Source organism: Corythoichthys intestinalis, chromosome 20 (genome assembly GCF_030265065.1).
Source record: "Corythoichthys intestinalis isolate RoL2023-P3 chromosome 20, ASM3026506v1, whole genome shotgun sequence".
In the NCBI taxonomy this organism is placed as follows: Eukaryota; Metazoa; Chordata; class Actinopteri; order Syngnathiformes; family Syngnathidae; genus Corythoichthys; species Corythoichthys intestinalis.
The window spans coordinates 19,453,148-19,476,118 of record NC_080414.1 but is presented as its reverse complement, the minus strand read 5'-3'; the positions used below and the strand labels follow the sequence as shown (position 1 = coordinate 19,476,118).

General features: G+C 42.9%; 3 protein-coding genes across 4 annotated transcripts in view; 2 read left to right on the top strand and 1 right to left on the bottom strand.

Moving 5' to 3' along the window:
• The window catches only part of atp6v1ab (ATPase H+ transporting V1 subunit Ab), a 27,709-nt gene extending 16,620 nt beyond the window's left edge, over positions 1 to 11,089 (bottom strand). Inside the window, exons 1-3 of the mRNA XM_057824313.1 lie at positions 11,020 to 11,089; positions 8,698 to 8,732; positions 8,470 to 8,574 (exon numbers count right to left, since the gene is read on the bottom strand). The gene's annotated coding sequence lies outside the window, so the exon portion shown is untranslated. The remainder of the gene's footprint in view (positions 1 to 8,469; positions 8,575 to 8,697; positions 8,733 to 11,019) is intronic.
• On the top strand, positions 3,873 to 7,548 carry naa50 (N-alpha-acetyltransferase 50, NatE catalytic subunit). Of its 2 annotated transcripts, none has more exons than XM_057824315.1 (5): positions 3,873 to 4,076; positions 5,842 to 5,975; positions 6,233 to 6,352; positions 6,428 to 6,494; positions 6,560 to 7,548. In XM_057824315.1, exons 1-5 carry the CDS (start codon positions 4,069 to 4,071, stop codon positions 6,735 to 6,737), a joined length of 507 nt encoding a protein of 168 aa, XP_057680298.1. In that variant the 5' UTR covers positions 3,873 to 4,068; the 3' UTR covers positions 6,738 to 7,548. The 2 variants fall into 2 exon arrangements, with proteins under 2 accessions (XP_057680298.1, XP_057680297.1); XM_057824314.1 differs by having other exon boundaries at positions 3,874 to 4,076; positions 5,839 to 5,975; positions 6,560 to 7,545.
• LOC130908649 (basic helix-loop-helix domain-containing protein USF3) lies at positions 7,717 to 22,971 on the top strand. Its single transcript, XM_057824306.1, has 7 exons — positions 7,717 to 8,012; positions 8,420 to 8,547; positions 8,642 to 8,673; positions 8,741 to 8,823; positions 8,893 to 8,989; positions 12,511 to 16,991; positions 20,842 to 22,971. The coding sequence occupies exons 2-7, from the start codon at positions 8,507 to 8,509 to the stop codon at positions 22,546 to 22,548; spliced, it is 6,441 nt and encodes a 2,146-aa protein (XP_057680289.1). The 5' UTR covers positions 7,717 to 8,012; positions 8,420 to 8,506; the 3' UTR covers positions 22,549 to 22,971.

Genomic DNA, 22,971 nt, shown 5'->3' with positions numbered 1-22,971 from the left:
CAACTTTTAAGCAAACTTATTTGCATTATATAATGATTTCAATTATATAGGTAATTTAAATCATCTTCCCATGTTGTAAGGATATAATTAACCCTACCATTATTAAGTAAATTACAGTACTTTCAATATGTTCAGACTTACTTTGACCCCTCTTCACTTGCTGAATGTGCTAGTCCATTCCCCCCCCCTCAAACGCAAGTTTGATTGGCTGATGACTTGACCTCCCAGGCCCCCCACATTCACACACATGTTCACAGAAGGTGTTCTGTCAAATTTTTCACCCTGATACAATTTTACAATTTTAAGCTTTTGTGGTAGCGAATAAGCACTGTTTTACATTCAGCTGGACTCTCAAAGTTATCCAAAGGTGCTAAATAAACAAGATATTATTGGATTAATTAGATTTTCTGCTGTAGTAGTAGCAAGTAGCTCACCGATTTCACCAATGAGACGTCGCAAAAATAATCACATGACTCCATTATACCAATCAGATGCAAGCTTGCCATTCTAGCTCCTGGCCAGCCTGCTCAATCATGTGGTGTCTTTAGCACCGTAAAAAATGAAGCATTTGATGTTGAGCGCCGCTCTCAACATGACTCGGAAGTGCGGATTTCAACCTCTCTCCCAGTTTTTATTTGGCACTGATTAACCAAGGAAAACCGGACATATGCTCCTTTTAAAAATACCATAATTTCCCGAATATAACGGACACTTTTTTTCCTCAAAATCAACTTGTAAAATCATGGTGCGCATTATAAACGGGTACATGGATGGAGACAGAAATATATATATATATATATATATATATATATATATATATATATATATATATATATATATATATATATATATATATATATATTTATATATATATATATATATATATATATATATATATATATGTATATAAACTGATTTTTTTTTATTGACACGGCCACGTTGTGTTGAAGAAACGTATGCGGCGACGCGTTGCTGACCATTACGGTACGTGACGTCACCATTTTGTTTCAGTAATACTTCACTCTAATCAGCCGAATGATTTCGTCCGTGTTAAATTCTGCTTTTTTCACTCTTCATAAAGCACAGAATTTAGTTTCTTGAACTCATTTGAGTCGACGTTTATTGCAGCTCCGCAACTCGGACCATAACAAACGTAACAACACACTTCCTGTGTGTGTCCGTCAACTATATCTGTCTCCAACCCAAATAACAATAGTTCCTATCGTTACTGTCGTGTTGACGGCGATGAGCTCTCACGGATTTCCGACTTAAACGTTCTCACTTTCATTTTACCGTAATCAATCCATGGAAGAAACATTTATTCATCATGATGAAACGAGCAAGTGATACAGCAGCCTATAAAAGAAAAGTCACATCTGTTTTGTTTTCTCCTAGATTCTGGTAAGTTGGAGAAGTTGTCAAATCATATTATTACCGTATATATTGTCAGTTTATGGTCATGTTTTGAACTACCAATGTACTATGCTTGTGCTGTGTTTCACCAGTCAGTGAAATGATATTTCTGTATCTGTACACGAGCTCTGTTTTCTTGTATTCTTCTATTTATTGGTGCTAAAATTAGGGTGCGCGTTATAAACGGGTACAATAAATTTCCCTAGATTTTACAAGTAAATTTGGGGTGCGCATTATAGACGGGTGCGCCTTATATTTGGGAAATTATGGTAGTAATTATGAAGGAACTCTTCACTATTCAAACTAGGAACTATTTTTTCCACCAGAGGGCAATCATGCTCTTTGGACGAATAGTGCCTCATTTGTTTTTTTTCTCATTGGAATTCAATGTTGTTGTTGTTGTTGTTGTTGTTGTTTTTTTTATTTCTTTGGTTTAATGTGGTTGGGAAAGTGTTATTGTCCAGTATCATTATAACAACGGTTCATATACAATTGTTAGAAAACAAATCTAACAAAAATAAGCAGTTACTCAAAATGTTACTTTTACTTGAGTATTCTTTTCACTGAATACTTTTTTACTTGTACTTGAGTACATTTTTTTTGGATGACTACTTTTACTCTTACTTGAGTAATATTATTTTGAAGTAACGCTACTCTTACTTGAGTAAACTTTTTGGCTACTCTACCCACCTCTGTGTTTAAATATTGCAATTTAAACTTGCTTATAGAATCCAGACACTTATTCTGGAAGTTTTCAAAATGTTTCTTTAGTAGTTTTTGAAAACAAAGGTTTGAATCGAACGTTGTACCACCAAAATCAATACATATGCACTGTAAAACCCCACCTTCTTTAAAATGAGAAAAAAGGGTTAAACTTAACAAACTTAAAAACTTAAAAAACTTAAATTCCCTTGTTTTCAGTGCAAATCTACAAGAAATAAATGAAATTATCTGCTAGTGCTTCAAGTAAATTTTACTCATTTAGATTTCTTAAAATAAGAAAAATGCCTAGCTGTAAATAAGCCTCACAGATTTATTTTAAGCAAAACGTTTGTATATTTACTATTTGAAAATAAATAAATAAATAAATAAAAACTTGTCAGAAATGTTCTTAATTCAAGAATAGATATTGTTCAAAACATTATTTGAAAGCATTTTTTTTCTTGATTTAGGTGACTAGTGACCAACCTGTAGTTGTCTGGCCTTAATAAGAACTAGGGCTGTTAAAATTATCGTGTTAACGGGCGGTAATTTTAAAAATTATTCACGTTAAAATATTTGACGCATTTAACGCAGATGCCCCGCTCAAACAGATTAAAATGACGGCACAGTGTAATGTCCACTTGTTACATGTGTTTTTCTGTGTTTTGTCACCCTCTGCTGGCGCTTGGGTGTGACTGATTTTATGGGTTTCAGCACCACATGAGCATTGTGTAATTATTGACATCAACAATGGCGAGCTACTAGTTTATTTTTTGATTGAAAATTTTACAAATTTTATTAAAACGAAAACATTAAGAGGGGTTTGAATATAAAAATTTCTATAACTTGTACTAACATTTATCTTTTAAGAACTACAAGTCTTTCTATCCATGGATTGCTTTAACCAAATGTTAATAATGTTAATGCCATCTTGTTGATTTATTGTTATAATAAACAAATACAGTACTTATGTACTGTATGTTTAATGTATATATCCGTCTTGTGTCTTATCTTTCCATTCCAACAATAATTTACAGAAAAATATGGCATAGGTTATAGATGGTTTGAATTGCAATTAATTACGATTAATTCATTTTTAAGCTGTTATTAACTCGATTAAAAACAGCCCTTATAAGAACATATACTGTTGTAATATTTACCTAAAGTAAGTGGCGGATCTGACGCATTAATCTGTTAACCAGCCTTTAACGCTCACAACAAGATGGAGAAAATTATTCAACTGGAGTTAAGAAAAATTAGCAGATTAAGACGTTATAAATTTGCAGAGCGGAAGTTAATGAAATTTATATTGATTTCTTTTGCAATAATAATTTAGCCTATCAATTAATTTGGTTCACATTGGTGAGAAGTATAGCCCTGACCGCAGTTTACCCAATCTGCTTAGTCCAGTCTCAACCAAAAAGTGTACATGGAGGTTATGCTGTTATATTGTCCCTACCAATATTGAGACCAAACCTACGCCATTGATATTATGTATATATGCAACTAAATAATCTAGTCATTCTAAATCATATCATTTTAGCTTCTGTCAGGGGCGTCACTGGGTTCTTCGAGAACTTCATAGTTAATAGTCAGCATTTTTGTAATGTTATTTTTGTTTGTTTTGTGAATAAAGTAACACAAAAATATGCCTCACGACGCCACTGGCTTCAGATAATATCATTCTAAAACAGTAGCGATTGTACATCCTGACAGACCCAAATCAGGGCATACAAGACATATCGGAATGGTGACTGCGCATGCGCGGGGTCAGGGTTGACAGTCCGCTCGCAATCGTGGAAAGCGGTGCGCTGGCTAAGCTAACCGTTGCAAAGCTACATGTGGAGGGTAAAACGGGAAGGCACCCCCGACCCCAACTCTTGTCAAATATCCCCGTATCGACCCTCTCAGACGCCAAAAGTCAAGACTCGGTGAAAACTATACCCGTTTACAATGAAAGGGTGAGTGTCCGTTTTTTAAGCTGCTAAGAAGGCTTTCACGACTGCATTTTATCTCCGGGGGAGGAGACGGCGAGGCTGGTCAGCTATGTAGCTTAGCTTAGCTTGCTAAGCTATTTTTAAACTCGGTACCCGAGCTGTGGTATGGAAAAAATAAAAAGAACCCCGAGACAGCGCTGTTAATAACCGAACGCTATCCCTAACAGCCCGGTGGTTTCTAGCCGCTTCTTGTAGAGAGCTGGCGGCTAATGCTTAACTACGAATGTGAGCGGGTCTTTCCACGTTCGCTGTGATTAAACAGTAGTTAAAGTGGACGTAATGGAACAAATGAATATGCAAGAACGTAATGAAATTCATACGATAAAAACCGAGACATCTAAAAGTCAAACATTAATTTTAGAGTTTGCAATGTCAGAAATGACGTGCATTTTGGGTCAAGTGGGTTAATTTCGTGGTTGGCACCCATACTTCACAGTTCTAAGGTTGAAGGTTCGAATCCCGGCTGGGTGGATTTCAACCTGTTAACAATGTTCATACGCATGAATGCATGTTTGTTTATATCATAAGCTGTCCCCTAAAGTCACCTTTGATGCTCACCAGGAGACCCTAATGCAATAGAAAATGGATGTATGGGTTCAACACGCTCTTCCTCACCTTTCTCCTGCATTGTCAATGGAACTGTGTGTATGTGAGAGTGAATAGTGTGCGTTAACACCAAGGCTGCTGAGTGCACAGTGTATTCACACTAGTGGTATTGTTAAAATATAACAATCCAGATTTTTGTTTGTGTTTATCACGCTCAACAGCAACAAAATTGCACTGCATTTATTAACTACATATTACCATATTTTCAGACTCGTCTTTTATGGTCGCTTAAAAAAATCTAGCTGAAGTCTTGTTAGATTTGTAGTAGGGCTGTCAAACGATTAAAATTTTTAATCGAGTTAATTACAGCTTAAAAATTAATTAATTGTAATTAATTGCAATTAATCGCAATTCAAACCATCTATAAAATATGCCATATTTTTCTGTAAATTATATATATATTCTGTAAAATAATTTTTTGGAATGGAAAGATAAGACACAAGATGGATATATACATTCAACATACGGTACATAAGGACTGTAGTGGGCATTTCACTCTACTGTCATTTAAATCTGTCTATGCTGTCCTCACTCCGAAGCGTTTACTTTTTCCAAAGCTAGACAGCTAGTGAACGACGCCTTAATAATCAGACTTCTTCCTTTTTCATCTGATTTATTAATAAAATGGCCTCAAACCACTGTCCTCTTTAGACCGTACAACAACAACGTTAGCTTAGCACGCTATACAGGTTCACTAAACATAAACAAAAAGCGTCTCATACAAAAAATATAACATTTCGCTTACTAACATAATATGTACATTCTTTACAACAACCATACTTACGGACAAATCTTGTCCAAGGATCATATAAGCACAACATTACAACGTAGGCGTCAGCCCGAGACGTCGTGCAGCCATATTGAACTGGCAAGAAAGCAATAAATCATGTCGCGAAGCGACCACAAGAGTTCGCTGTTAGACAGCACAAAAAACTTGCTATAAAACTTACCAAAAGGCAGAATACTGTCTGAGCGGGACATGTGCGTTAATTGCGTCAAATATTTTAATGTGATTAATTTTTAAAAATTAATTATCGCGCGTTAACGCGATAATTTTGACAGCCCTAATTTGTAGATATTTTGCATTGTCAGCCCTTTGACCGTTTCGCTCTTGTTCCAGTAGCCGGATCGAGCTGGGGGATGTGACGCCCCACAACATCAAGCAGCTGAAGCGCCTCAACCAGGTCATCTTCCCAGTCAGCTACAACGACAAGTTCTACAAGGACGTGTTGGAGGTGGGCGAGCTCGCTAAGCTTGGTAGGTGATGGAACAAATTAATCTTGCCTTATATTTTTTCCCCTTTTTTAATAAAAAAATTATAATGAATATATATGACATTGATAACCGTACAAGGTTTCCCCACAGCGCTTATATAGGCCTGGTGGGCTACCAGGTTTTACCAGGCCTTGCAGGTTTTCTGGGGGAAATCCTGCAGTACATAAAACTTTATAAATACAAATCATTGAATCTTAACTGAGGTGGGGGCTGTCTCCTTTTTTGTTGTTGTCTTACAGCATACTTTAATGACATCGCAGTTGGGGCTGTGTGCTGCCGAGTGGACCACTCTCAGAACCAAAAGCGATTGTACATCATGACACTGGGCTGTCTTGCCCCGTACCGGAGACTTGGCATTGGTGAGCTCCACAAAACTGAGGAAAATCCTTTTCTAGATGTTATATTTTAAAATTTTTGTGTTGTTGTATTTGTAGGTACAAAGATGCTAAACCACGTGCTCAACATCTGCGAGAAGGATGGCACTTTAGACAACATTTACCTGTAAGTGTTCCATGTTTTCCTCATCTAATGAGACATATTCAAATATCTGTAAAATGTTCCGACAGTCACGTCCAGATAAGCAACGAGTCAGCCATCGACTTCTACCAGAAGTTTGGCTTCGAAATCATCGAAACGAAGAAGAACTACTACAAGAGGATAGAACCGGCAGATGCGCACGTCCTACAGAAAAGCTTGCGCAGTCCGAGCGCGCCGCCCAGCAGAGAGCTTCAGAAAACGGAATAGTGCTGAAACGGGCGGGGCGTCACCCGCTTTTTGGAAAAACCAGCACATCTGACCTGCGGAAAAAAGAACTGTGACAAACGCCCCCACCCCACAAGGATGCTTTCAAAGACAAAATTGTGGAAGGAAAAGAAAACTCAAAAATTACCTGGCAAATGACTCCCTTTGGATTATCGCCCCCCCCCCCGACATTACTCATACAGTTAATTGACAAAGTGTCCAAAAAGTATTCTTCAGATTGACAACCCAAGTGTGGTGTTTGCAATGCGTACTTTGTGTTTGACTTGGTTTTGATGCAACTCTAAAAGCTTAATTGGAGTGGGGGGAGGGGGGGGGGCTGGGCTGTTATCCAAAGTTTCTGGTTTTGGAACAGTTTACAAGAGCGACCATCTTTCCGACGCAAAACAGTTAACATGGTTAATGCCGCGCTCGGATTGACTTCATTTAAAAGTAACCATTTGGTTGTTTTATTTTTTTTTCTTGGTTTTATTTTCATTTTACATCGCAGAGGTTAAGCGTTTCAGAGGTTCTCCTGGGTTTGGAAAATGGTGTTCTTCTCCAAAAGGGAAACGTGAGAGCTTATGGGAAGTAGTGCGTCTCGGTGACACGGCAGAGCTCGTCCTCCCAACAACTCTCTGCCGAGTATCGACTGCCGGAGTTGTCCGCTTGTTTTGTTTCGAAGCGCTTGTGTGTGCGTGTGTTATACCCAGAGGAAGCTCTGACTTCGAATGCATGCAAGGAGACTTGTGTCCTCGCTCTACTGTAGTATAAGCATGGTTTCTTTCTTTGAAGAATTTTATCTTTTTCTGGAGCTCTATATTGTATGACTTTTTAACGTCTAAATAAATTACTATTTGCAGTACAGGTGAATTCTGTCATCACTATAGATTAAAAAAATATTCTGCAGTCATTGATTGTTCCTGTGAAAGTGTTACAAGAATAAATTAAAAAAACATTCAAGGTGTTAACTAGGTGTATTTAAAATCAACCCAGTCAAAATATTCTGCAATTTATTTCAAGTTTACCTACAAGGACAAACAAATTGAGGCGTAAAAGCATCATTAGTGGACAGTCGCTCACTTTGATTGGCTGTGTCGCGACTACGTCGAAATATGATTGGCTGTCAGATCATGAGCGCCCGCCTATTTTTGAAGCCAAGATTGTTTTGAGAGCTGGGTTGAAATAGCATGCTAAGTAGCTAGCAAGCAGCTAGCTTCCCGAACCTCTCGCTTAAGTTGTCGTGGGTGCGGATAATAACCTAAAATGTCCAAACTACAGGTCAGTGGGATCTTGCAGTCTTATGTTAGCGTTTTGCGGGCAGCGCGACGACGAATCAGCGCACGTTTTTAGCTTTATAAATGAGCTCGGCTAACTATTTGCGAGCTAGCCGGGCTAAGCACAGAATGCTGAATACTTTGTCATATACAAACTAGCTTGAGAAATAAATGCAGTTACTGTACAATACTTAGCCTTACGTGTTCTTTTTGTTGCACTGGGGTTTGAAACGCACGCATTAGTTTAAATGTGCTACAATGATATCTGACGTTTGTGGTTGCAGCAGAAGCCCTGTGTGCATTATAATTTAACAAGCTGTTGTGCCACTCTGTCTACAATTAATCTTGTCTTATTGTATACATAGTATGTCATTGTCGATGTCAATTATGGGATGTATGTTTATATTTCAGGACGGCCACAGGAAGGATCTCAGGTCAACCTGGTGAGTGTGTTGACTTGCCTGGTGCCCTATCAAACAGGCATCTGTTTGGGAAAGGATGCCAGAGATGACTGAAACAGAAACTGGTCGAAAACCAAAGTAAGCCATATTTAAACCATCATCGTGCTTTAAAAGAAAGAAGAAGAACAAAAGATTTGCTGTATTAAATCAGATACCTTTTCCAACTCTGCAGAAAGAAGAAAAACAAAGAATCCCACAATGCAGGTAAAATATTCATTAAAACCTTACCTGTGGTTACATTGTGCTTGCTTATTTTCTTTCTTCTATTCAGTCGAGAGGCACCGAAAAGAGAAGATAAATGCAGGGATTAACCGCATTGGCAATCTGCTGCCTTGTTCACAAGCACTTAAACAGGTGAGATGCAATTATAGTTGTGATTTATTTTTTTAATAGGCTCACGGTCACCCTTGTCTGTGTACTTAGAGTAAGAACATGATCCTGGACCAGGCCTTTCGCTACATCACCGAGCTGAAGAAACAAAATGACGCAATGCTCCTGGAAGGCGGTGATAAAGTTCAAGGTAAAGTTCAAACACTGTCAGTATCAACACGAGTCTAATGCTAATATTTCCTTTGTGACCGAAGAATTACGAAAGAATATTTTGTACATTGTAAGAAAACAAACATGCCAATTATGAACCCCCAATATTAAGGGTGCAACGGTACATGCGTTTGTATTGAACCGTTTCAGTACGTGGCACTCGGTTCGGAACGGAGACATACCGAACGAGTTTCTGACGTAATGTAACCCTTACAGACTCAGTCTTTTTGAGGCTGTGAGTCGATCGGGTTAGTTTCTTTGTGTAGATCAGGGGAGTCCAAACTTTTTGCAAGGGGGGCCAGATTTGGTGTCGTAAAAATTTGAGGGGCCGACCTTGGGCTGACGTTTTTTACATAGAAGAATTAGGGCTGTCAAAATCATCGCGTTAACAGGCGTTAATTTTTTTAAATTAATCACGTTAAAATATTTGATGCATTTAACGCGCATGCCCCGCTCAAACAGATTAAAATGACAGCAAAGTCTCATTTTCACTTGTTACTTGTGTTTTTGGGTGTTTTTCTGCCCTCTGCTGGTGCTTGTGTGTGACTGATTTTATGGGTTTCAGCACTTTCAGGCTTCAGCACCATAATTATTATTGACATCAACAATGGCGAGCTACTAGTTTATTTTCTGATTGAAAATTTTACAAACTTTATTAAAACGAAAACATTAAGAGGGGTTTTAATATAAAATTTATATGACTTGTACTAACTTTTATCTTTTAAGAACTACAAGTCTTTCTATCCATGGATCGCTTTAACAGAATGTTAATAATGTTGATGCCATCTTGTTGATTTATTTTTATAATAAACAAATACAGTACTTATGTACAGTATGTTGAATGTATATATCTGTCTTTCCATTCCAACAATAATTTACAGAAAAATATGACATATTTTATAGATGGTTTGAATTGAGATTACGATTAATTAATTTTTAAGCTGTGATTAACTCGATTAAAAATTTTAATCGTTTGACAGCCCTAAGAACAATATATTTAAGCAAATTTTAGCAAGCCATTCTGTGCATCACATTTGCTTTATTTTTATTTTTTTAATTATTAATCATTTCAACAATCTCACAACTAGCCTTTGTGGCGTTCTCTTTCGACTCTCGGGCTCTTGTGAAATACTACTGTGAAATAAACTAGCTTCAAGTTGCCTCAATTTCTCACAACGCATCTTCCCTGTAATCTTGTCGTACATGTCAGCGTGTCTTGTTTGGTAATATCGCCTCACATTGAACTCTTTAAAAACAGTGACTGTCTCTTTGCAAAGGAGGCGGACACAGTTGTTGCGTATTTTAGTGAAGAAATAGTCCAATTTCCACCTATCCTTGAAGCGTCGGCCGTCACAGTCAACTAACTTTCTTTTTTTGTCGATTGTCGTCATTTTAGAAAATTGGGAGTAAAGGGTCTCATGGGGTAATGTTGCTTGGAGTGCTGCTGCGTTTTAGTGGGTAAATGATGAGTAGCATTTAGTGTGTAAGCTACTTCATATGCTGGTAGCAGTACTGCTGACCAACTTATTAAGTCTGCGTGCGGGCCAGACGTTATTGATTTTAGGACAGAGGCTGGGGGCCGGATGAAATTTGACCACGGGCCGCATTTGGCCCCCGGGCCGGACTTTGGACATGTCTGGTGTAGATTATGTTTACTCCGTCTTCTCTACTATAATGAGCACCAACACGGTAGGACAGTACGTATAACCCAGAAACGTCAACGGAGTGACAACGTAGCCGCCGCGAGAACGCAGTGAAACGCGGGCGTTAAAGTCAATCAGCCAATGCACACCAGTCGCAGTGTGGCCACGTGTTAGACGCGTCCCAGAAGCGGCTCAACACGATGCATGCGAAAAGAACGGCAGAGTTTATTATTTGACGCAAGACGCGACCCTCCTGCGTCAATACTACTACCGGTAGCTAGGATTAGGCAGACCGGAAGTCACTCGTGTAAAAATACGGTGGATCCGGTCGATTTTCAAACTAATATGTGATCGATTCGTAACCCACTTTTTTAGTCCATCAGATCTCTTGAGTAGTAGATCGGGGCACGGTTGACTTGACTTTGTTGATTTAGTGCTGTCTTCTCTGCTATAACATTAACCAACACGGCCCCGTGTTCAGTACAAAACCTTCCTACCACAACAAAACAAGTAGGAACTAATATTCACATAGGAACTAAAGTTATACAGCATAAAATATACAATATAAATGAATACTACATCACATTTGTAAAATATAAACACAAAATAAATAATAGCCCATTTAAATAAAATAAATTGAAATGAGCTAAAACACCTGTAATTAAATAATAATAATAATAATACACAGATCCTGCTTACACAATTAAATTTATTAATTTCTGTGTGGCGCTTTAACTTGAGAAAATCCACCAATAATGCTTTTGAAACGCGTTCATAAGAAGAAGAAAAAAAATTCGTTGAGGCATTTCATTTGTAAAATATATGTTAAAATCTTTGTCAGTGGGATTGCTTTTCTCTTTAGCACAGGACTTCTTTTTTCTTCTTTCTTTCAGAAAGAAAGCTGACCAATATGCGGTGTCTGAAAGGCAAATTGTTGTTGGATTATCTTTAAATACCCGCTACTTTTTGAGCAGAATTCTAGCTTTGTATAGGCTAATGTTCCTATTGTTGAAAACACAAAGGTGTGTAATAAACTAGCACATTTATATTTTGCATTTTGTTTTCTTACTGTACCGAAAATGAACCGAACCGTGACCTCAAAACCGAGGTACGTACCGAACCGAGATTTTTGTGTACCATTACACCCCCTACCCAAAATGTAAGTACAGTGATACCTCAGCTCACGAACATAATTGGTTCCCAGAAAGTGTGTGTAAGGCGAGAAGTTCGTCTTCCGAACATTTATTTTCCATAAGAAACCATTAAAATGAGAATAATCCGTTCCCAGGTCCCCATAAAACATAATTTTCTACTAAATAAGCCTTAAAACTACACAAAAATATACCTTATTTTCTTTAATGTCTTCTTAGGCTTAACACTAGCCTGTGGTGGGGTCTTTTTCAGTCCCATAATAGCAAAAGTACACTCAATATGGTCCAAAATGTCTATCAAACACAAACCACGTCCGCACTCAACGAAAGGGAGGGGACGAACTGGGACGCCGTGAGCGTGCGTCAGCTTCTCGTGGCGCTGTTCAACCGCGTGGTTTGATTCGTGCGCCGAAAACTAGTTCGTCAGCAGAGACTATATGCTCGCGAATTTAATGTTCTTGTGGCAAAAAGTACGTGAGCTTAAGCGTTCGTGAGCTGAGGTATCACTGTATTTATTTATTTTTTTTAAAAACAGAGTTGTGGAAATATTTTTGGTTTTGTACTCTGGGTTCACCACACCATCAAGTTAGCTAGCAAGGACAGATGCACCCTCTGAAAAGCTGTTTATTATACTGGAGATATTTTTGTGTAATCATATACAGCCGTTGCCTCTGACTAATGGTTCTATACATTCTCTGGTTCTATAGCGGACGAGATCAGACGATTGCGGCGTCAATGTGAGGAGCTTCGCAAGGAGAGCGGCCACTACATAGAGCTTCTCAAAGCCCATGATATTAACATCTTAGAAGACCCTACGATCCACTGGAAGGGCAAGAAGCGCTGTACCAAAGTTGCCAAAGTGACTCCAACTCATCAGCTGCCCAAGAGAATAATTGTCTATTCCAACGGCAACGTGATGTGCCCCACAGGAAAAGATGCGAATCCCGGGAAACAACTCTCAGAAACATTAATCCTTCAGCCGCCCTCGGACGTGAACCCAAGTGTGAGGGTGAATGGAGCCTTGCTCCAACCAACTTCTTCCGCTACTTTGCTTCACACCGGTTCAGGTGTCACACATTCGACAGCAGGCCTCACCGTGGTAGAGCAGTGTGTTATAGAGAAGCCGCCTGAGCCACCTTCCATGTCCTACATCACCCTCCAGCTTCCCACCGTAAACACTGGACTAGCCCAGCCACCTGCTGTCCCCTCCCTGACCAACATAGCCGCTACTTCAGCTTCTCAGCTTCCGCCACCCGTCTCCTGTCTTGCCACAATAAATCAGACTGTAAGGGACACCACCCTCAGGACTGTAAATTACACTGCAATCCCTAATAGCCAAGCCCTTCTCAGGGCAGGGGCTGCTGGTAGCACGCAAACCACATGGACAACGCTGCAGATGGCAGGCAACACAGTGCAGCCCGTCTGCCAGAGTTTAGGCAGCACCACTCAAGCTGTCCACCAGGTGACAGTGTGCCCTGTGGGCACTAAACCTCCTCCAGTTCAACCAATTCAAATACAGATGCAGCCTCCGCCTGTGCCTGTACAACAAGCCCCTATTACAGCACATATTCAGGCAAGGCCGCCCCAGCTACGACCCGCAATCCCAGTTCTTGCCCCACAACCGCAATGTGCTGTTGTGCCGCCGCCGGCCATTGTGGCCCACCCCACCATTGTTTCTCAACCCCAGCCAGCAGTACTTCAGCCCGCGTCGCTTATTCCCCACACTCCCACGGCCCTTATTCCACAAGCTCAACAGCAGGCCACTGTGCTGCCCCTCCTCCAAACCATGCAGGTCCTGCAGGTCAACCCAAGCAGTGCAACAGCATCAGTGCCGCAGAACACCAACAACCCCAGCGTCGTCATTCTACAGCAGGCCAACTCCTGCCCAAGCCAGCCAGTCATCAGAGAAGAAGTGAGCAACCCGACCCCCTGCCAACATATTGTCATCATTCAGGCACCCAACCAAACTGCGCCTGCCTCTCAGAATCCTAAGGTTGGCTTGGTGCCTACTGTCGCTGCTACTGCTGTGCCTGCTTCAATACCTGCCACTCAAACAACCAACAGTTCTACATCAACGTTGCAGAGTGTGGGTGGAAAGCAGCTGGTGCATATTCTTCCGCGTCCGGCACAGCCTCCGTTGAACCATCCATCACCGATGAGCCAGGCAGCCACTGGAGTCCAGGCTACCCCGCAGACGATCACTGTGAACGGGCAGGTGTTTGCCTTACAGCCCATGAAGACTTCAGATAAAACCGCTTCCCAAAGTACAATCCAACTGGTCCAGCCTACCACTATTGAGGAACCCACTACTAACGTGGCTCTCAACAGCCTTGGCGCCCTAAGTAGTCTGAACCAGAGCATCTCTCAGGGGCTTCCACTTAGCATTTCTAGCCAGAGCAACAACAGCAACAACAATTGTGACCCGCCGCAAGCTGCGCCATCAGCTGATGTCCAGCAAAAACGACAGCCTCCTGCTCCAGTTAGTGTCCCTGGAGCCACAGTGGTCACGCCTGTCCAGCAATTACAGGTGCCTCGCCTGAGCCCGGTCAAATCCGGACTTGCTGTGAGTGTGCCTAAGCTTGCTGGAAAGCGCTTGCGGACAAATCTCCAAGCTAAGCGATCAGCAGCTAAAAGGACCAAAGTGTCTAAGAAGAGTGAGCTCAACCAGGCTAGTTCAGAAAATCAGAAAACATCTCAGGCCTCAGACATTCCTCTTGTAGCCCCTACCACAGTGTCTGGTGAAACTGTACAAATTGTCCCTTCTCCACAAAGCTCGCCGAAAACGGTTATATGCGTTACATCCAGCGGTCCAAGTGGATTTAGTCAGCCCCAGCCGCAAACTGTCGCCTCTGTCAGCGCAAATCCCAATACTGTTATTTTTAGTCAACCTAATTCAAGTGTTACAGCAACCACAGTTGCAACTGTCAGTGTGGCATCACTCACGCCATCAGTGAGTGAAGCCTTGGCCACTAATGACAAAGCGGCTGTAGCTTCAAATGGCAGCTCGGTGGTAAACAAGCCTGTAGAATTAGAAATGAAGCAACTGGCCACCAGTGAAGCGACTGACACAACACAAAGCAACACAGCTATTCCCATAACGGTGTCTAAAACGAGTAGAACTGTCGTCACTGCTACAGGAGACAGTAATGTAGTGAATAAATCCATCACTCCTGCTATCGTATGCACCACAGCAGTAGTCGCCGTTACTCCAAGTACGCAATCAGAATCGTGTCCCAAGCGACCCGACAATACAGATTCGGTGCCTTGCAGTAAATATGACCCCTCTCCCTCATCCACCACTGCAACTTCGTTGTCGTTGGTTAGCACTAGCACGACAAATTCAGAGCTGAGGAAGACCGATACTGCTGCAAGAGTACAGACAGAGCAACCAGACCCTAATGTGCCAACTGATGCCAAACTTCCTCAGCCAGTAGGGAAAAACAGACAAACCGAAGAAGAGAGACCTGCTACAAGCTCAGCAGTGTCCACAACACATACAATGCCTAAGAAAGACTTGGTGCTATCTCATGGGATGTACACTAACCTAGACGATCAACCCGTGGAACCCCCGGTGACGGATTCCTCCATGTCTATAGTTGCAGGGGGAGGCAGAGGCTTCTCTGTGGCCTCCATGCTTCCTCAGGGTCAAGGCATGACTGCCTCCTCTGGCTCCTTTGGATCATTTACCTTCACATCTGAGCAGGCCGAGATGCTTGCATTGGCCATGCTAGAACAAGACAGTCCGGGAAGGAGGGCTGGAAACTGTGTCGGGAACGACACTGCTCCTGCCACATGGCAGCCACCCAAAGTTCTTGCTAGTAAAGAAAAAAACCCCACTGGGCAGCAGGCAAAATTGACCAAACCTGTAGACTCCGTGACGGTTAAGCCTCCACTTCAGGTGTCCGTCAGAGGACAAATTGGCGATAGTTCTGTCAGTGGAGCAGGTGGAAGCAGACATCCACAGAACCCAGCTCATCTCATCACATACACCCAATCTCAGGTCCAAACTCAGAGTTCAGCACAAAGTGGCACCGTTGCCAGTTTGAGTGTCAACAACCTGATCAGGCCCAGTTCCTCCCAGCGTCCTTACCCGGGCTCTCCCAGTCTGTTGGGCCAGCAGTGCTCCGTGCCCTCTCCTGCTACTGCCTCTGTCCACATTGCCCAGCCTTCTAACAACACACTCTCTCCCTGCTCAGGTGCAGCCCAGCTAAATGAGTACACCCCGATGAAGACATTAATGAGAGCTCAGGCTGAGAGACAGGTAAAGATCCTGTCCAAGCGCCAGGCCCAGGAGGAAGCCATGCTCAACACAGGAAAACGACCTAAGCCGTGCCCGCCACCGGGTCCCGCTGTGGGCCACATGGATGTAAAAATAGCGGACCACAACCAGATGATGGTTGGACAAATGCCTACCTCGTCCTCGACTATGGCAAGAATTAATTCCGAAGGCTCTCTTTTCTCCACAAACTCATTTATGAGCACCGTAGTTCAAGCCACCGACACCCACTGCCCCCCTGAGCAGAACCAGCCCGGGGTGCCCCACCTGTCCCAGGGTCATCCTCAACATTCTGTTGCCCAGCCTGTCCAGCACTTGGGAGGCAATGTTTACATGAAACAGCATCAACAAGAGCAACAAAGACATCACCTGTACCATTTGCAACATCACCTGAGCCAGCCGGACCCGGCCCAGCGCCACTCGCTACACCAGAGGGCACTTCAGCAAGAGCAACACGCACAGAAAAAGAGGGGGCTGGTTCGAGGCAGCCAGACCGCCTCGCCCGCCGCTGTTGCCATGCAGCAGAAGCAGCATCACCTGGAAAAATCTGGAGTTCAACAGCAGCACTCGCATCCGCAGCAGGCGCCGCATCAGCAGCACACGCAGCAACAGCAGCAGGCCACTCAGCAACACTCGCAGCAGTCCCACCAACAGTCGCATCAGCCGGCGCAGCACCAGCAGTCGCATCCTCAACAGCACCAAGGGCCCACACATCAAAGTCAGCAGCACCAACAACAACACCATCAACAGCTACAGCAGCAACAGAACTCCCACAGCAGGCACCAGCAGCATCTTCAACAACAGATCCAACAACAGCAGCACTTTAGACACCAGGAAAAGAGTTGTGAGGCCCAAGCTGCTGGAGCCAGAGCCCATCACAACAACCACCTGGCTCAGCAGGACCACCTCAAGGTTAGTCCCCATATTGGCAAGCAAGTGGGTCATTGGTTAATGTCTGAGTTCTTCGCTGGTTACATTTTTAACTTTGGAATGTTGTGCCTATACCCAAAATACTTTTGCTGTTGTGCTATTGCCAACTATGGCAGCAATAAGTAGATCATGTTCTGGCGGGAAAAAGACTTTGTCTCACATGGGTGCAATCAGGTGGTAATTACTAGGGTTGGGAATCTCTGGCATGAAGCCGATTCGATATGTATCTAGATACACAGGTTACGATTCGATTAAAAAACGATATATTTTTATGGCCGAGCGATTCGATACGATTCGATACAGTTTAAGAACGATACGGTTCGATACAGAGTGAAAACGATACGATAGTAAACATTTGCTGTGTGTGTTTGTACAGTATTTTAAACATATAAAAAAAAGACCACATTTCTAATAGCAAAATTAACCCTTGAGAGTCGAAGGACGCGCCGGCGCGTCCTCAACGCACGTCGTCTTTGAAGCGCCCTCACGTTTTAATTACGTCACCCACATGCCGTTGGTTGGTCTCGTTTTAAAGTGCGGAAGTTGCGGTTTACTCTCGTTTTTATTTGAAGTCAATCGACCAACTAGAACGTGAGATATTGTCATTTAAGTTTTATAGTTTTATTGTCCTCTCAAAAAAACATTAAAACGCTGCATGGATCATTTGTTTATGTCTATATTTCCATCATTTCTAGTCCTTTTTCAAAACGGAAGCTCCATGAAAAAAACACAAATCAAACGAACCCTTTCGAAGTCACAGTGGAAGCACAAAATGCGTTTTTTTTTTTTTTTTTAATAAATATAACTGCGGTGCGAGGTTCAACCGAACGAGAGGGAGGAGGAGTGTTCTGAAGCAGCGAGGTGGCGAGCGACGGCCAGTTGGATACTGCTGGATCGAGCAGCGACTTTGTGTGACTTTGACAATGAACGGAAAACTAAATTTAGCGCAAGCAATTGTGCTTCTGATCAACTTGAGGAAGAGGATCGTCCAAATTCGTCATCATCGTCTTCTTCGGAAGAGTCCTCGAGTGAAGATAGTGACGGATTTGAACACGTGGGTGACGCCATCGACGAGCAGAGGTAAACCAACTCACTCTTTTTTTTCATGCTGAAAACGTTTCTTTTGAAAGTTTCTTTTGATATTGCAAGACAAAGTTAATTTTGATGCAATATAAGTGTGTGTTTGTGTATATAATAATAAAATGTGCATATCAGATCAAAGTCGTACGTGCACTGTGGGTATCCCAGGCAGGAATTTATAATTTGTGGTGTTCTTCTTTCTATATGAAGATTAGGGATGTAGCACATATTCAGCTATGGTATTCTTTCTATTGTCATACATATAGATTTCCATTATTATTTATTGCTGTATATATTTTTATTTTATACTTTATTATTTTCATAAATACTGACTTACTTTCATGTACATTTATAGTGACAATGAAAGCAAAGTGAAATGAAAATGGAAGGGTGGAAAGAGGACCGACACCCCATGGAAGTGTGAGCTGTGTGATGTAGCCGTGTCTAATTCCAGGACGAAACTGCTTTTCGGAGTGGCATGACTGAAAAAAATTTAACTTGTTTATTGTAAATATTTCTGAAAATGCCCCCCCCCCCCCCCCCCCATGTTATATATATTTTTTTTCCCCACATCAATCTTCTCAATTTGTGTATATAAATGTGTGTTCAAGAAGCTTGATTGTGTGTACATAGTTTTCATCAGGCGATTGGTCGCAATACCTAAACTCATAAAGAGATGGCCTCTAAACACTTTTTGTGTTAGATGGTATATATTTTTTCACTGTTCTTCACTGTTAGGTCTGCTGTATATAACCTGTTTTGACTGGAGCATGTATAAAGGCAAAAAACGCCTATGGCTATACCTGTTGTTTATGTTGAATTGTCAAATATAAGACTATTTATTCTAAATTTTTTTGGTTGAATGTTCATCCTAACATGTTGAATAAATATTACAAAGTTTCAAAACGGTTCGTCACGCATGTTTGGTTGTCAATTGGACATCAATATTAAAAATTTTGACAAAACGATTTTGGAATTTTTGGTCTTTTTGGGCCCAAAATGATGATTTATAATTGATCAGTGAAGGAAACAACAATTTGGACATGAAGTTCAAGGTGTCACAAAAAAGGGACCAAACCAGGCCATCGTAAACAATTCTTTCTTTGAAATATAAAGGCAACTTCAAAGGCATGCAAAATCAGACAAAATAGGCCCAGACCTTAAAGGGTTAAACAACAAATTTCATACCAATGTTATGTTTTATTTCCTTATGAAAAAAAATTTGGGCTTACTATATGACTGTCATTTTGTTGGATGGGATTGATAAAAAAAACTCCAGTGAAAGACAACAATAAAGTGCAGTAATTCAATTACTGTAATTTCCTGGTGTTTTGAACACAAGAGGTAAGTAATTTAAGTGCAAACTTTCAACGTAAACATCTTACAAACAAAAAATATTAATTATATGCAGCAGCTCGAGAAAAAAAGAATTAAACCTGCAATGTTATTATAAATAAATAATAAATAATGCTTTACCACTGGTATAACTTGGGGAATAAAAATATGGCATTTTAGACAGTCAATAATCATTACTTTCTTATACAGAGCAAAGTCTTTCACTTATGCCTGTGTTTCCACATGTTTTACTCCTCATCACTGTCTTTTTTGAAGGGCAGATTGTTGTTCTTGGGGAAGATCAACTAATCCACGTGTTCATTTTTAAATGGACTGCGTTTCGTGGAAAAAAAAATCTCCAGAGGGTCGTGCTGCCCTTTCCACCATTGTAGTGGGTTATTTTTCAGGGTTAAAAACTCTCGAAAACGATCTCTGTACCCCTCCACACTTCACACTTGCCCTGTCCCGTGTGAACAGATCTGGCTGCCTTCCTCACTTCAAAGTCCGACTTTTGTTTTCCTGGGTGCGTTGAAAATCCGTCGCTGGACGTCGCTGGCGTCGGTGCTCAAACTGTCCATTGTTTTAGCTTGTTGCTTCGTTGCCACTACTAGTTTCGTTTTAGGCTGTGAAGAAAACGCTTCGGAGCATGCGTTACGGTGGTTTTGTTAGCTCTCGCGTTGTCATGACGCCCGTGACGATCGGGTAATGACGGTGACTAGTAGCGGGTCTGCCGAAATGCATGGAAAGTTGAGGCAACCACGACCGTGAGTTGTGCTTGTCCATATTATATCATGCGTGCGGTCTCAATCTAAGTGTGCTGTGTGGTGAATGACACAAGCGCAGCATGTGAAGTAAAAGCTAAATTATTATCCCATTGAGCAATGCATTAAATGAGGCATTAGAAGCAGATTTTTGTGCTCGCGATAGCCGAATTCTATCTCTATTATCGGTTTATTGAATATTTAATGGCTAATTACTGTCGAATGGTAACTTTACTATCGATACAGCTGTATCTCTCACCTGTAAAACCGGATATCCGGTCGTATCGGTTTATCGTTCTCAAGCTTTGTAATTACGACTGTACTGTCACTACTACTGATTACCACCTGGTGACAGTGTTGCCAAGGTCGGAACGAATTACTGTTAATCACCAAAGAGGACAAACTTTAGAAATGTGTCCTGACTTGGACCCAACCCACAAACCAAGATACAGATTTAATTGACAAAAATTAGTATACTTTACTATACTAAAAGGATAGCTGCCTAAAATCAAAATGGCAGACCTGTTGTTGTTTCCAAGTACTTTTTTTTGGTTTTGTTTTTAAGTCTTGTAATGCCATCTAATGTTTAATGTTACTACGTGAAACTGAAATCTATGAGGTCCAATTGAAGTAACCTCTGTGCATTTCCCCTCTAGCCTGGCCCAGACCACAGTGCCATGCAGCGGATGATGACCTCTAGGTCTTTGGACCCACAGCAGCTCATCTCATCACCCGGCAACCCAGCATCCCGTTCGTCTGACTTGTCGTGCGCGCCGTCACGCCAGGAGCGCCACCGGGTCTCCAATTACTCTGCCGAGGCGCTCATAGGTAAAAGCTCGACCAGCGCCGATCAGCAGCAGCGCATGGCGCACCACCTCCAAACGGGCCGTGGTGGCGCCGCACCGGATCGGGGAGACCCACGAGGCTACGTGGATGCGTCAGGACGAGGCAAGGCTAACGTGGCGCACAACCCACAGGGCCGCCTCCCCTCAGACCACCCGGGGTCGGCCGACGTGCAACGCGTTTCGGAGTGCCCGCCTTTCAAAACAGCGGTGGCCGGACCGCATCAACTTGGTGGTTTCGAGGCCCAGGCTTCTCGGGGGAGTGACATGGCACCCAAATCCCAGAGGGCGCAGCAGCAGCAGGGAAGTTTCAGAATGGGTGTTGGACCGCCTCCGGATGGGAGGAACCGTGGCGGTGGCGGCGGAGGCTACCCGGGTGTCCAACTCGGCCCGCAGGGAGCACACGTTGGGCCCTCGCTGCTCCGTGAGCAGGAAGCTTGTCACCAAAGTTTCATGCAGAGCCTCCTGACCCCCGACGGGAACCACCAGAGGGCAACACAGTGCTGCCCGCCCGTTAGCATGGAGTACACCTGCGGGAGCTCGTCCGGGGACGTCCGGGCCAAGGCGTCCAGCCCTGGTCAGAAGCCCCCCTCCATCAACAAAAGCCACATCTCTCAGGTCAACAACATGCACGGCGTTGTCCGCGCCACCCACCCTCCCGAGCCTAATCGCCCATCAGCCCCGGTCAGCCAACACTCGCGCCATGCACCGCCCTCTAAACTGAGACCGGGAGAGCGCCCCCGCTCAGGACCGCTGCGACCTAGTAATCCTTTTGAGCCCGATAATCCCCCGCCCCTTCCCTCTGGAGGCGGGGTCCTCCTGGGCCGCCCCCAGTCGGGGGGCGAGGCGCGACGCAGCACTATCGTTCGCTTCATGGCGGATGGTGCCCAGCCGCCCGCCGACAACAACCCAGCCCCTGAACAACACCTGACGCAGAACTTCGGCTTCCCGTTTATCCCAGAGGGCAGTGTAAACGCGCCTATTAACACCAACGCCACCTTCATGCCGCCCTCTAGTCAGCCTAACACCGCTCGGACTCCCTCCCTGCTACCCGTCGAGCCCCAGAACACCCTCCCCTCCTTCTACCCGTCTTACTCTCCAGCTGCCCACCCCGGCCTAGCGGGTGATGTCACCTTGCAGTACTTCTCCAACCAGATGTTCCCGGGCCCCGGTGCTGACAAATCTGGTGCCCCGCCTCCCCTCAACAACCGCTTCGGCTCCATCTTATCCCCACCACGCCCGGTGGGCTTCGCTCAAGCTAGCTTCCCGCTACTTCCCGACATGCCCCCCATGCCTATCGCAAACTCATCGGGCATCACGCCGCACATCTCTAACTTCAGTCTCACCTCACTCTTCCCGGAGATCGCCGCCCCCGGCATGCCTGCCGATGGCTCGGCCATGCCCATGTCGCCGCTGCTGTCGCTGGCTAACGCGTCTGCCGCTGATTCGGGGAAGCAACCGAACAGGCCCGCACACAACATCAGCCACATCCTTGGACACGACGGCAGCTCGGCCGTCTGACGGACAATTTTGCTGGATCGTTTGATACAAAACGCATGTTCATCAAAGGAAATCATGTAAAACTGTCACATGTGTGAAAGGGGCTACATGACTGTTTGGACTGCATTTTGTTGTCATGTTCGCTGCTTTTTTTGGGCAATGTTATGGTTTTCTTTCTAAGAAATAAGCCGGTGTACATTTGGAACGACTGTAATTGACTAACTTATATCAGGTTGCATTGTACAGAATCAGGATTACATATTTTGTATATACACGCGTTTCATATCGAAAGGTTAGATTGTGTATTTGTACATAAAGAAAATGGATTAATAAAGTTTATAAGAGTACTTTTGTACAGAAGTGTATTGCAATGGCTTAAAAAATGTTTTCAGTAATTTATTTGGGGTGTTTTTTTTCCCAGGTGCTTTTTTTTTTATTACCTTG